General features: G+C 41.0%; 1 protein-coding gene across 4 annotated transcripts in view; it reads right to left on the reverse strand.

Annotated features, from left to right (window-relative positions):
- The window catches only part of gria2b (glutamate receptor, ionotropic, AMPA 2b), a 73,467-nt gene that overhangs the window by 31,269 nt on the left and 27,257 nt on the right, over positions 1-14,941 (reverse strand). For all 4 annotated transcript variants that reach the window (XM_088991111.1, XM_088991113.1, XM_088991110.1 and 1 more), the window contains exons 4-7: positions 9,369-9,565; positions 5,363-5,416; positions 5,130-5,288; positions 2,460-2,627 (exon numbers count right to left, since the gene is read on the reverse strand). In XM_088991111.1, coding sequence (XP_088847237.1) covers positions 2,460-2,627; positions 5,130-5,288; positions 5,363-5,416; positions 9,369-9,565 — 578 coding nt within the window. The remainder of the gene's footprint in view (positions 1-2,459; positions 2,628-5,129; positions 5,289-5,362; positions 5,417-9,368; positions 9,566-14,941) is intronic.

Raw genomic sequence — 14,941 nt, forward strand, 5'->3', positions numbered from 1 at the left:
CTGGGGGCGGGACTTTCTGAAAATGCCCAATTCGCAGCTCATTTTGTGGCACTTTTGGGACACTTTAAGTCATTTTTATTAGTTTTGAATTTGAATAAAAATCTCATACTGCGCGTTTTGGGTATTTTAGATGCTATAAAACGTTTTTCTGATGTCAGTTAAGACACAAAAAAGTGACGTCGGTTGTCCTTTAACTTGATTAACATTAGTCTGTGATTCATATATTTTTACGCCAGCAGAGAAGGCCTTGAAGGCCCTGACGGGACACCACTGCTATATAAGAGCTCCATTATACAGTAAAGTCTGGTTATATCGATATCGGATATATCGATAGTCCCGGTTATATCGATACTATTTCTATGCACGCATGGAGAAAATTACATGCAAACAGGGTCTGATATATCGATAGTCCCGGTTATATCGATATTTTTTCGGACTCCCTTGAATATCGATATAACGAGACTTTACTGTATATTTTTTGGCCCCATTGAGAAGTACAACATCAAGAGTCCATCCAATGTGACCAATGTGATATTTTCGCCACCCCCCCTCCATTTTGGATATCCCTGACACCAGTAGTTTTCCATGCCAAAATCCAGACTTGGACTGCATGCGAAGGCGTTTGGATAATAACATATCCAACCTTTCCGCCTTTGACTGGCAGCCAACTTGGATGGCAAAGAGCATTAAAGGAAGCTGATAGCATCCCTCACTAAAATGGATTCTTTGACTCTGTCGACTCAGCCGCACATCTGTTTTCGTGAAGGCTAACCAATTCAAACATCAACATGCTTGTTTGGGAAAGTTCAAAGTCCATCCTGCAGTAGAGGCTAGTTTGCTTTTCCCCTCCGAGGACAACTCCACTTTACCTTGCCTGGAGAATATGTTGATAATATAAATAATAACACATTTCATTTTCATAAGCGCCCTTCAAAACTCTCAAGGTCACTTTACAGTCACAGGATAAGTTTTTTTATGTCTGTGGGTGAGCAGCAGCAGCCACACGCGCCAGCGTTCACGCAACCTCGAAGTAACTCAAACAGTGACAGAAAGCTAGCTAGCTAACAGATAGCTAATAGATAGCCAGCTAGACAGGTAGCTCATTAGCTAGATAGGCATATAGCTAATAAATAGCCAGATACATAGCTAGCTAGCTATCCAGATAGCTAATAGATAGAAAATGCAGGTAACATCCGAGTTACGACCGGGTTCCGGGTTTCTTCGGGTGAGCAGCGGCAGCCACAATTTATGTATGTATTTATTTATTTTTTATTTATTTATGTGTGATTATTTATGTCTGTATTTGTGGATTTATTTCCTTGTGATTATCAACAAAGAATAACTGAAATGGATAGAAAGCAAGATAGATAGATCATGTCACGGATGATAACTGGAAGTCACATAATCACACAAATAAATAAATAAATAAATAAATAAATAAATAAATAAATAATACATTTCATTTATAAGCGCCTTTCAAAATTCTCATGGACACTTTACAGTCACAGGATATTTATAAGCACATAATAGGCGAATAAATATGCAAATAAATAATCACGAGGAAATAAATACACAAATATAGACATAAATAAACAATCACACATAAATAAATAAATAATAGGCAAATAAAAACTCTTATAAATAAATAATCACTTAAGTAAATAAATAAATACATAAAGAAAGAAAGAAAAATACACATATAAATAAATAAACAATCAAACAAATAAATAAAAATAATAATTTAAATAAACAAATAAATACATGGGCAAATAAATAAAATAATAAATAAATATATAAATAATCACAAATAAATTAATAATCACACACATATGCAAATAAATAAATAAATAAACAAATAAATAAATAAATAAATAAATAAATCATGTAATGAGCCGTTGAACACAAAGTTGAATATGATTCAAATAGTTCTGAAGAAGAAAGCATACATGTTTGCAATTGATTAAAGAATTTATTCAGTGTCATTTTGAGGCATCAGGGGTGAAAGTAGAAAATGGCGACAAAGCCGTCAGGGGGCGTTCCTTTAATGACGTCAGGTACGGACTCGTCACCAACTCAAAAACAAGACTTCCTGAATATTCTTAATAGTTTCGTTTATTTATTTATTTGTGTGATTATGTGACTTCCAGAATAGAGAATCTAGCTGTATGTGGCGGAATCTTTGTAAAATACGCTCAGTAGAAATCATTTGAAGCCATTTTACAAATGATGGACACAACTTGTCCGGAGACGTCGGTTGTCCTTTAAAGACAATTTTCTAGTTTCACGACTGTTCACATTTAGCATGCAAACAAGATCAACACCATTTTTCCAGGGTACGCTGACAAAGTAATTTCCTTGCAATCTCCGCCGCCCTCGTTGCCGTTTGCGCCTTCCCAAAGCTGACAAAATCTACAGTTACCATAGCAACCCATCACGAGATGAAAACGGCTACGTCTTACCTGCTTTAGCGCTCGCTCAATCTCCACTCCCTGAGCCCAGGGAACGGCAGGGTTGGCAAGGCAATCGCCGGTGTTGGCCCGTCGGGTGAAGTCAATCCGTTGCTTTTGCAGGTAGCGGAAGGCCTCCGTCATCACCTGCACCGCGTCATACGTCAACGCTGACGTGTACTAGGTAGCGTAAGACAGAAATGAACACGAGTTAGGCAAATCCAGGTTCATGTCAAAATAAATCAATAATTGACTGCAGTAATCCCAAGCATACGCTTTACCCTCACTAGGGTCGTTGGGACTGCTGGAGACTATCCCTGCCCATTTTGGGCAGCAGCTGGAGGACACCCTGAACGAGTAGCCAGCCAATCGCAGGGCACACAGAAACAAACGACAGTCCGCGCTGACACTCACACCGTTCAATCAGCCTGCCGTGCATGTTTTTACAATGTGGGAGGAAACTGGAGGATCAGGACTGGGGAGTGCATGCAAACTCTACGCAGGTGGTCTGTAAATCATCGGTGTCGGGAATATTCTGCAAATAAACCCTTCTAAGATAAGTGGGGTGATGTTCAATTTGGATCGTTCGTACAACAGCCTGCTTAGGCAACATAGGATTAGTAACACTGATAAGGTCATACCGGAGGAAGTGGGGCAATCAGGCCAGTCGTTAGTCAAGCCAATAGGAACAATCAGTGGAGCGACAGGGAGTAGTCCTCTGCTCCCCCCAACCTGAGAGCACGGACCTATCATAGCACCGCCACGTCTGGACAGTAGAGATATATATAGGGCCGATACTACCAGTAAGACTATAGTTTGCTGACGAAGTTTCTTGGATAAGAAAGCGAAACGTCCGACACCTTCAAAGAAGTACAGATGACGGCTGAAGAAAGATACTGTTCATCGACTCCAGCCTTTATTTGGATAACCAAAATCCTCATCATCCGATATTAATGAACACGCGGAGGAAAGAACAAATGGTGAACCCGACGTGATATCGGACTGAGGTTTTGGTTAACAGACAGAACATCGGGCGCCCAACAGATTTGACAAGGTAAGAGGACAATTATCCTCCAAATGGTCTGTTGGCTGAAATCAAGGTAAGATTTAATAATAATAATACATTTGATTTCTAAGCGCCTTTCAAACCTCTCAAGGTCACTTTACAGTCACGGGATCAGTTTTTTTTCTGTGGGTGAGCAGCGGCAGCCACACACGCGAGCGTTCACTCAATCCGGAATAACTCAAATAGATACAAAGCTAACGAGCCAGCTAATAGATAGCCAGCCAGATAGCCAGCTCAGTAGATAGCTAATAGATAGCTAGCTAGCTAATAGATAGACAGCCAGCCAGCTAGCTAGACAGATAGCTAACAGACAGAAAATAGATAGCCATCTAGGTAGCCAGCTAGATAGCTCGAAAGCTAGCATATGATGTAATGAGAACCATTCAACTACAAGTAACATTCGACCCACGACCGGCCCGACGTAAGACCACTCATACTTACGACCGCCCGCACTCACGACCACGACCCCCTGACCCTTCAATTGATATTCTAAAAAGATCAATTGTAGCTGATTGAACAGTGGAATACTGTCTTCACTGTGCCGCCCGGTTATATTCAACAGCGCAATTTCATGAAACCACGTGTCCCACGGCCCACTGGACATTATAACTCGATTTAACCCTTACATGCACCGTATACCCTGATAACATAACATCAAAACCCACCTATTTAAAGTTGCATTTTCTGTGTCGCACTCTTGTTTCTATCTATAAATGTATTTTATTTATTGCATTCTATTTGTGTCATGATCTGGTTGGCGACCAACGGGTGGCGCTGTCGACCCTGCCTGCAGCCTCGCAGGTGCTGGTTGTTCCAATCAGTGGGAGTCAAAAGGACTCCCGGCACGACCATTTGGCGTCGGGTCATTGTATGCTTTGTATGCAATTGTATGCATTGTGGATTGTGTATGTGTTTGTTTCATCTTGGCAGACTTCTACTCTTGGTTTTTCCGTAGATACTTTGTATTTTTCTGTTGATGATTTTAACGTTTTAGATTTTGTTCCTGTTGACTTTATTTTAAACCAATTTCTCAAATACAACCTGCTGCTCTCTCATGCCTGCTTTCTGGGATCCACAACTGCCATCACCACCTTGCAAACCGTGACAGCAAGTTCATGAAACCACCTGTCCCTCAGCCCACTGGACAATATACAGTAAAGTCTCGTTATATCGATATTCAAGGGAGTCGGAAAAAATATCAATATAACCGGGACTATCGATATATCCGACCCTGTTTGCATGTAATTTTCTCCGTGCGTGCATAGAAATAGTATCGATATAACCGGGACTATCGATATATCCGATATCGATATAACGAGACTTTACTGTAACTCGATTTAACCCTTTCATGCACCCTATACCCTGATAACATAACAACAACAAGTCCACGGTAGTAAACGCTGTCCCTGAAAGAGTTCATGTAAATTCTTGAACAGCAGGGACCTTCAAAGTGGATTCAACAGAACAACACGGGATATCTTACAATTCCCAAGGCTGGATGTTTGCCACAGTGCATAGACAATTTATCGTGTTCTTGGCCACACTTGCTTAATAATGCAAATAGCCTACATGTCTAAAGGACTTTGGGACACGCAGACATGAAATCTAAGACTCACCCTGATCTTGCTGTCTGCCCCTGGATATTCTTTTTCCTCGAGAGCCTCCCACCTCTGGTCAAACTTGGATGCCAGCGGGTCATCGAAATCCACAATCTGGAAGCCTGACACGTTGGCACCGCCATATTGGATTTTAGATAGGTCGCCATCGACAAAACCCTGAAAACATGACAATTTATGGTTACTTTTACAGTCTTACCGTTGAAAAACGACAACTGTTGTTTGACTCTTACCAGGTTGGCTATGATATAATGGTAGCCTTTCACGTGTCTGCCAATGGTGATGACCTGAAGAATTAGAGTTCCGACAGGAAAAAAAAAGGTGATTTATTTTTCATTTTTTTTAATTTACAAAAAAAATACCACTTCTTTCATGTTGTCACCGTGGGATATTTTGTGTCGAATTCGGAGGAAAAAAATGAATATACAGTAAAGTCTCGTTATATCGATATCGGATATATCGATAGTCCCGGTTATATCGATACTACAGTAAAGTCTCGTTATATCGATATTCAAGGGAGTCGGAAAAAATATCGATATAACCGGGACTATCGATATATCCGACCCTGTTTGCATGTAATTTTCTCCATGCGTGCATAGAAATAGTATCGATATAACCGGGACTATCGATATATCCGATATCGATATAACGAGACTTTACTGTATTTCCATGCACGCACTGAGAAAATTACGTGCAAACAGGGTCGGATATATCGATAGTCCCGGTTATATCGATATTTTTTCGGACTCCCTTGAATGTCGATATAACGAGACTTTACTGTATTCCTATTTTCAATAGGGGTGTAACATAAAAAATGGGGAAAAACTTAAGCGTTCTGACTACTTTCCAAACTGACTGTATACTGTGTTAATTATGCTTTTTCTATTCATTGTTTCAAATGATGAAAAGGTTTCTTAGGCCGTCATCTGTACTTCTTTGAAGGTGTTGGACGTTTCGCTTCCCATCCAAAAAGCTTCGACAGCAAACTAAAGTCTTACTGGTAGTTTCGGCCCTATATCCAGACATGGCGGTGCTTCTATTGTCCTGACTGACGACTGGCCTGATCAGTCAGGACAATAGAAGCTATCAGTGGAGCCGCAGGGATTAGTCCTCCGCTCCCCCCAACCTGATAGCAGGGACCTATTATAGCAGAGTCTGGCACCACCATGTCTGGACAGTAGGGATATCTAGATATATAGGGCCGAAACTACCAGTAAGACTTTAGTTTGCTGACGAAGCTTCATGGATGGGAATCGAAACGTCCGACACCTTGAAAGAAGTACAGATGACGGCTGAAGAAACCTTTTCATCGATGGACCATTCCTGTACTCCTGAGAGCTTACACAGACGTATCGTTTCAAACGGGAAAATTCTAAAATCAGCGTTACTGAAGCCGGCTGGGTCCAGGATATCCCTTTTGAATTCCTTCCAAAAGGCGATTGCGCGTCATGCTAGCTAGCGTCATTGAAGCTTGGGGCCATTCTCACTGCATTAGTAACCTGTGTTGTTGACAGTAACGACTGTGGCTAAAAAAGAGATATCCAAATCGACTTTTCCTTATCAACTGCAGCAGCGCGGGTGGAAAGAACGCGCGGAAAATTGATCGACTTTGTACTGTTTGAAAGCTTGACAGGTGTGACACGCCTCAAGCTAATCCTGTCGCTTGACTGGCACATCTGTCTGTTGGCACGACGATTCCGGGCAGATCTGAATTGCAACGTTTTGTATCTGCAGCCAGGGTTACAAAGTCTGGAATGTCTACCTGGCTATCTGTTTGCTGTCTAATGGCTATCTATTCGCTAGCTATGAGCTATCTATTCGCTAGCTAGCTTGATATCTATTTGAGTTACTTCAGGGTTGAGTGAACGCTGTTGCGTGTGGCTGCCACTGCTTACAAACAGAAAAAAAACTTATCCTGTAACCTATCCTACTTATCCTGTAAAGTGACCTTGAGAGTTTTGAAAGACACTTAGAAATGAAATGGATGGTTATGAAATGGATGATTATCTTTTTGTCTAAAAAAACAGATCGCTGGCTATATATTAGCTATCTAGCTGGCTATTAGCTCTCTATCTGGCTATAGCTGGCTAGCTATTCGCTATATGTTCGCTGGCGAGTAGCGATCTGTTCGCTGGCGAGTGGCTATCTGTTCGCTGGCTAATGCCTATATATTCGCTAGCTAATGGCTAGCTATTAGCTATCTATTCGCAAATGCAAATTGACAAACGAACGCTCCTTTGACAATTTGTATACTCGGCACGGCAGCCAATCAGAAGCCTGTTTCGTGCTTCGGACTATACCGTGACTGTAAAGTGTACTTGAGAGTTTTGAAAGACAATTAGAAATGAAATGGATGATTATATTCATCTTTTTGTCTAAAAAAACAGATCGCTGGCTATATATTAGCTATCTAGCTGGCTATTAGCTCTCTATCTAGCTATAGCTGGCTAGCTATTCGCTATATGTTCGCTGGCGAGTAGCTATCTGTTCGCTAATGCAAATTGACAAACAACCGTTCCTTTGATAATTTGTATACTCGGCACGGCAGCCAATCAGAAGCCTGTTTCGTGCTTCGGACTATACCGTGACTGTAAAGTGTACTTGAGAGTTTTGAAAGACACTTAGAAATGAAATGGATGGTTATGAAATGGATGATTATATTCATCTTTTTGTCTAAAAAAACAGATCGCTGGCTATATATTAGCTATCTAGCTGGCTATTAGCTCTCTATCTGGCTATAGCTGGCTAGCTATTCGCTATATGTTCGCTGGCGAGTAGCGATCTGTTCGCTGGCTAATGCCAATCTATTCGCTAGCTAATGGCTAGCTATTAGCTCTCTATCTGGCTATAGCTGGCTAGCTATTCGCTATATGTTCGCTGGCGAGTAGCGATCTGTTCGCTGGCTAATGCCTATCTATTCGCTAGCTAATGGCTAGCTATTAGCTATCTATTCACAAATGCAAATTGACAAACGAACGTTCCTTTGACAATTTATATACTCGGCACGGCAGCCAATCAGAAGCCTGTTTCGTGCTTCGGACTATACCGTGACTGTAAAGTGTACTTGAGAGTTTTGAAAGACACTTAGAAATGAAATGGATGGTTATGAAATGGATGATTATATTCATCTTTTTGTCTAAAAAAACAGATCGCTGGTTATATATTAGGTATCTAGCTGGCTATTAGCTCTCTATCTGGCTATAGCTGGCTAGCTATTCGCTATATGTTCGCTGGAGAGTAGCGATCTGTTCGCTGGCTAATGCCTATCTATTCGCTAGCTAATGGCTAGCTATTAGCTATCTATTCGCAAATGCAAATTGACAAACAAACGTTCCTTTGACAATTTGTATACTCGGCACGGCAGCCAATCAGAAGCCCGTTTCGGGCTTCGGACTATACCGTGACTGTAAAGTGTACTTGAGAGTTTTGAAAGACACTTAGAAATGAAATGGATGGTTATGAAATGGATGATTATATTCATCTTTTTGTCTAAAAAAACAGATCGCTGGCTATATATTAGCTATCTAGCTGGCTATTAGCTCTCTATGTGGCTATAGCTGGCTAGCTATTCGCTATATGTTCGCTGGCGAGTAGCGATCAATTCGCTGGCTAATGCCTATCTATTCGCTAGCTAATGGCTAGCTATTAGCTCTCTATCTGGCTATAGCTGGCTAGCTATTCGCTATATGTTCGCTGGCGAGTAGCGATCTATTCGCTAGCTAATGGCTAGCTATTAGCTATCTATTCACAAATGCAAATTGACAAACGAACGTTCCTTTCACAATTTGTATACTGTTTCGTGCTTCGGACTATACCGTGACTGTAAAGTGTACTTGAGAGTTTTGAAAGGCGCTTAGAACGAGGTGTCCACGTGGCTTGTAGCGGTTTGCTTGTAGCTTTTGCTTCATTGAATAAAACAAAGGTTTGATATGAAAATAATCTTTTTTTTTTCTTGAAGAAGTTGTCGGCCACCCGGGCCGAGACGTTTTGAAAGTCGTAAAAGTTGTACGCCCCAGGCCTGCGGGCAGACGTTATTTCAAACACCGCACCAAAGTTTAATATGGGATGTTTGGGGCAGTGACTTGGAGTGACAAAATGTCTTTGAATTGACCCCCCGCCCCCCTTGCAGACAGTTGCAGTGCATTTTTAAAGAGGCCAAGGGAATGGATAACTTTTTCTGTATCAGACCTCAGTCCTTCAAATTGCAGTATTGTAGCAGAAGCATAGAAAAAAAAATACCTGGTCCATGATGTCTTTGACTTTATCTTGTTCACAGTCCAGGATCACTCGGCGCTCCATCTTATTCTCCAGGTCCTGGAAAAGCGAGCGGTACGCTTCGTCCTTACGCTCATCTTTGAGGTTGCCCACGTTGATGGCCGTCACTTGCCACTTTCTTTCAGCCGCTGTGTCCAGAACCACTTGAAGCGTCGTCAGGCCTGAGAAGATGGACGTAGAGTCACACAAAAGCAACAGGGTTACAATTTTTCTAGTGACAAAATTGCAGGAATAGGCAACAGAAAGCAGGACAAAACGACGTTTGGACGAATACAGTGATACCTCGGTTTACGAACTCCTCGGTTTACGAACTTTTCGGTTTACGAACGTTAAATTTATGAAAATTTTACCTTGGCATACGAACTTTTTTCGTACACGGAGCTGCCTCAATGAGTGATGTGTCTTTCGCGAACGAGCCCGTTCTTCTAACAACAAAATGGCAGCCGACTGTTTTTGTCCTCTATTCCCCACCCCCAGTCTTCGGTTAAAGCCACGTGATTGGTCAAGAACGCAGCAGTGAGGGGAGGTGGTTTAAACATTAAAGAGACAGGCAGACGACAGTGAGAGAATTTGAACCTTGTTAGTTCAAAGGCAGAGTGTAGACTGCAAGGTTAAAATATCCTATCAATCAGGCTCCACAAATAACCCGCGCAAGCCATCTGTACACTTGATGCAAAAAGCTATCAACCCAGCTAAACAGAACACAATTGATGATGAACTAGATAAAATTATCGCAGAGAAAGCACCGACAAGGGATCATTCCTCAAGATGGTGAAAGAAGAAAGTTACGTTCCTCATCAAGTGTTTAATGCTGATGAAAGCGGCCACTCCATTCCATCAAGCCATCAACAACCATCACAAAGGTAAATAAAATGACTTTATTATACAGGGCAGTTTATTTATTTAATTATAACACCATAGCACATTTATTACGCATAAAATAAGGTATATTTTGTGTAATTTAAGGCTTAGAAAATTGGTTCCCAGACAGAGTGTGTAAGGCGAAAAGTGTGTATCCCAAAAAAATAATTTCCCATAGGAAACCATGAAAATGAGAATAATCCGTTCCCAGGTCCCTATAAAACATAATTTTCTAAGCCTTAAAACTACATGAAATATACCTTATTCTATGTATAATAAAGGGGTTGTGGTATTTTAATAAAAGAAATAAGCTGTACTATATGATAAAAATCATTTTATTTACCTTTGGGATGGTCGTTGATGGCTTGATGGAATGGAGTGGCCGCTTTCATCAGCATTAAACACTTGATGAGGAACGTAACCTTCTTCTTTCACCATCTTCAGGAATGATCCCTTGTAGGTGCTTTCTCTGCTATAATTTTACCTTGTTCCTCATCAATTGTGTTCTGTTTTAGCTGGGTTGATAGCTTTTTGCATCAAGTGTACAGTGTGTGCGGGTTATTTGCGGAGCCTGATTGATGGGAATTTTAACCTTGCAGTCTACACTCTGCCTTTGAACTATCAAAGTTGCGGTAACACGCATAAAGAAGGTGTAAGTTTACACAAATTCCCAGCGGACAAATCAGCCCATTTCCAGCTGAGCTTGTGCGACAACCGACGGACAAGTTGTGTCCATAATTTGTAAAATCACTTCTACTGAGCGTATTTTACAAAGAATCCACCGCATGTAGTTAGTTATATTTTACGTTTTAAGACCGGCGCTGAATATTCAGGAAGTCTTGTTTTTAAATTGATGACGATGCCCTAAGTGACGTCACGGAGGGAACGCCCCTGACCGAGAAAGCGACACACAATGCATTTTGGGTACTTTTTTTTCATCGGAAAACACCATGTTGATCGCGAAATTAGAAGGAAAAAACAAAAATAACGCAATGGTCAATCGTGTGTTGCACCAAGACTACTATTTGATACTAGTTGACCCAAATTCCCAGCAGACAAATCAGCCCATTTCCAACAGAGCTTGGGTGCCATCTTGTGCATTTTCTGGGACGCTACATTGGAGTCCAGACGCCTCAAAATGATATGGAAAACTTCTTTATTCGCTGTCAGACATTCCTGCTTTCCTCTTCAGAACTATTTGAATCATATTCATAACTGGATGAGTAACAAAAAAAGCATCTTCTACGAATCAGAACTCTCTATGACTCTGTGGTGGCATCAGCCATCCACTATGGCATTGTCTGCTGGTCAGGCAGCATCACCACCCGGGACAGAAAAAGACTGGAGCGCTTTGTCAAGCGGGCCAGTTCTGTCGTGGGCTGCTCGCTGGACTCTCTTGAGGAGGTGGGCAACAGACGGACGCTAGCTAAACTAAAAGCTATGACGGACAGCCCCTCCCACCCCCTCCTGCCCATCCTGACAGCTCTGGGTAGCTCCTTTAGCCAGAGACTATTACACCCGCGCTGCAAGAAGGAGAGGTACCGCCGCTCGTTCCTACCGACTGCTATCAGGCTTCACAATTCCCAATGATCACATGTGAAAAAAAACAAAAAAAAAAAAAAAAACTGGACACTTGTAAATATGGGTTGTTGCAATATATCTAAATGCATCTCTTGATTCTGCACTATGTACAGTCTTGTTTATAGAACGGTTTTTGCACATCTACATTTGCACAGTATACACTTGACATTTTTATTTTGTTATGCTTAGAATATCTTGTTTTCTATCCTTTCACTCCCACCCCAACCCCATCCCTCTTCAATTGCTGCTGTGGACTGCAAATTTCCCCATTGCGGGACGAATAAAGGTATTCTGATTCTGATTCTGATTCTGAACCAATTGTTTTGATTCTGGAGCAAGGCAGTTTGTAAAGGAGTATACTGGCGTGACGTCACGAACAAGGGGGCGGGACTTTCTTAATCTGCCCCCTTAATCTGTCTGTTTTCGAGCTCATTTTGTGGCAGTTTTGGGACACTTTAAGTCATTTTTATTGGTGTTTTGCATTTGACTAAAAATATCATACTGCGTGTTTTGGGTATTTTAGATGCTATGAAACATTTTTCTGATGTCAGTTAGGAAACCAAAAAAATGGTGTCGGTTATCCTTTAAACCAATTAACAATCAAACCGACAGACAAACTGACTATTTAACCAACTAATTGACTAACTAATCAAATCAATCAAACGACCAAAAAACAAAAACAGACCAGTGAACTAACAAACAGAAAAATCAATCGACAAACTGACCAACTGAACAAACTCACCCACAACACGACTAACTGGATCAGGAAAGAGCTGATTCGATGCACGATTCAACCAACCCACAAACAAAACCACAAGACCCCAATTCGAGGTGAATTGGGGTCTTGTGGTTTTGTTTGCTTCTTCTCCCCTCTGCCCTGGTGAAAGCTGCATCATTATTCTGGAAACAAACTCAATAATTTGGCAGCCACGACATATTCACGGTCGGGCAATGTTGCTTTATTGTCGATTGGCTGCCATCTCAGGTTCGTTAAAAAGGTTGTGATTCAGTGCTTTTTTTTTATGTAACGATCTTGTGACTCATTGGTATTCTGCATTGCAAGCCAGTGTGGGAGGAAAGCGTCACGAACAACACGCACTTTATGACAAGGGTACACTTTTGATCGTTTCTTATCTTTGTTGGTGAGTTCTTTTGTTTTCTTGTTCCGAATGTCTTAAAACTGTCAAGATCGATTCAAATTGTAACCGGCTTTCATTCTTATGCCCCCCCGCTCTAGGTCGGAATCACAAAGATCTCATCAGTATCGACTCAACTGGAAAAAAAGGGAATAGGGAGCATATAAATATGTCAACGCAACTGTAAATTCGACTACATATATCATAAACAGACTGAAGCTATCGTTAAAGGACAACCGACGTCTTCGGACAAGTTGTGTCCATAATTTGTAAAATGGCTTCAAATGACTTCTACTGAGCGTATTTTACAAAGATTCCACCGCATATAGCTATATTTTACATTTTAAGACTCGTGCTGAATATTCCGCAAGTCTTGTTTTTGAGTTGGTGACGAGTTCGTACATGACGTCACTGAAGGAACGCCCCTGACCGAGAAAGCGACACACAATGCATTTTGGGTACTTTGCTTGGTCTGAAAACTTAATGTTGATGGCGAAATTAGAAGGAAAACAAATAAACAACGCAATGGTGAATTGTGTGTTATACCAAGACTACTATTTGATACTAGTTGACACAAATTCCCAGCAGACAAATCAGCACATTTCCAACGGAGCTTGGGCGCCATCTTGTGCATTTTATGGGACGCTACATTGTGGAGTCCAGACGCCTGAAAATGATACGGAAGAACTTCTTTAATCGATTGAAAAGATTTATACTTTCCTCTTCGGAACTACAGTAAAGTCTCGTTATATCGATATCGGATATATCGATAGTCCCGGTTATATCGATACTATTTCTATGCACGCACGGAGAAAATTACATGCAAACAGGGTCGGATATATCGATAGTCCCGGTTATATCGATATTTTTTCGGACTCCCTTGAATATCGATATAACGAGACTTTACTGTATTTGAATCATATTCATAACTGGATGCGTAACAAGAAAGCATCTTCTCCGAATCTGAAGCCATTGTTTTGATTCTCGAGCAAGGCAAGACGTCCTGCCGTGATGTCACGAACAAGGGGGCGGGACCAACTGGCCACTTCCGGTTTCAAATTGAAGTACTTTTTAGCCACTAAGTCATTTTTATTGGTGTTTTGTATTTGACTAAAAATATCATACTGCGTGTTTTGGGTATTTTAGATGCTATAAAACGTTTTTCTGATGGCAGTTAGAAAACTGGTGTCGGTTGTCCTTTAAATCTAGCGGGTTGTGCGTCACTAATTACGGCAATTCGGGACACTATTATTTTGGTAATTATTTTTACCCTGGATAAAACTACTGTATGAAATGTCTCTGCTTGAATTCCTATTTAAGATGCCAGCTGCTAGATGATTTATTCATAGATCCAATGAAAACCCTCCTCAAATGATTCAAAATGTCCGTAACGAATCTGATGAACGAGCCTTTGAATGGAACACAGCGGCAAAATGTGCTTCTTGTTTGGTCTTTTATTTCCCTTTTCCGCCTCTCTCCCTCAAAACAGAGTCCTGGGCTGCACGAGACGTTTAATTATACCTTTTGATCAATGTCACGTTCAGGGAGAGTTAACGATATTTCACCGCTGAAAACGTGCCCATATAGGCCCTGGGGTTACACTTTAATAATAATGAAAACAAAAGACTGCCGTATGTAATCCAAGCTTGATGAGATATTAATCACTTTTATTTATTTATTGATTGATTTGTGCGGCACGGCAAAATGACAGGCTTTAATGTGAAATGTGAACGAGCAGCGTGTGTATAATTACAATGAGGACACAATGTTCTGCTTGACCCATGAGCTAAAAACAAGTCATTCTGACTAAGGATAATCATGTATTTGATCTTTTTTTGACTTGGTGAAGCAGTATGTGGCTCTTGAGGGAAAGTTTTTTTTTTTTTTTTTGTACTATCAAATTTATTCCGTGCCATTTTGAGGCAACATTGGGGGTAAATGTATCACTAAAAAAGAGGC

Source organism: Hippocampus bargibanti, linkage group LG02, assembly GCF_051943395.1.
Source record: "Hippocampus bargibanti isolate YZ-2025 linkage group LG02, ASM5194339v1, whole genome shotgun sequence".
NCBI lineage: Eukaryota > Metazoa > Chordata > Actinopteri > Syngnathiformes > Syngnathidae > Hippocampus > Hippocampus bargibanti.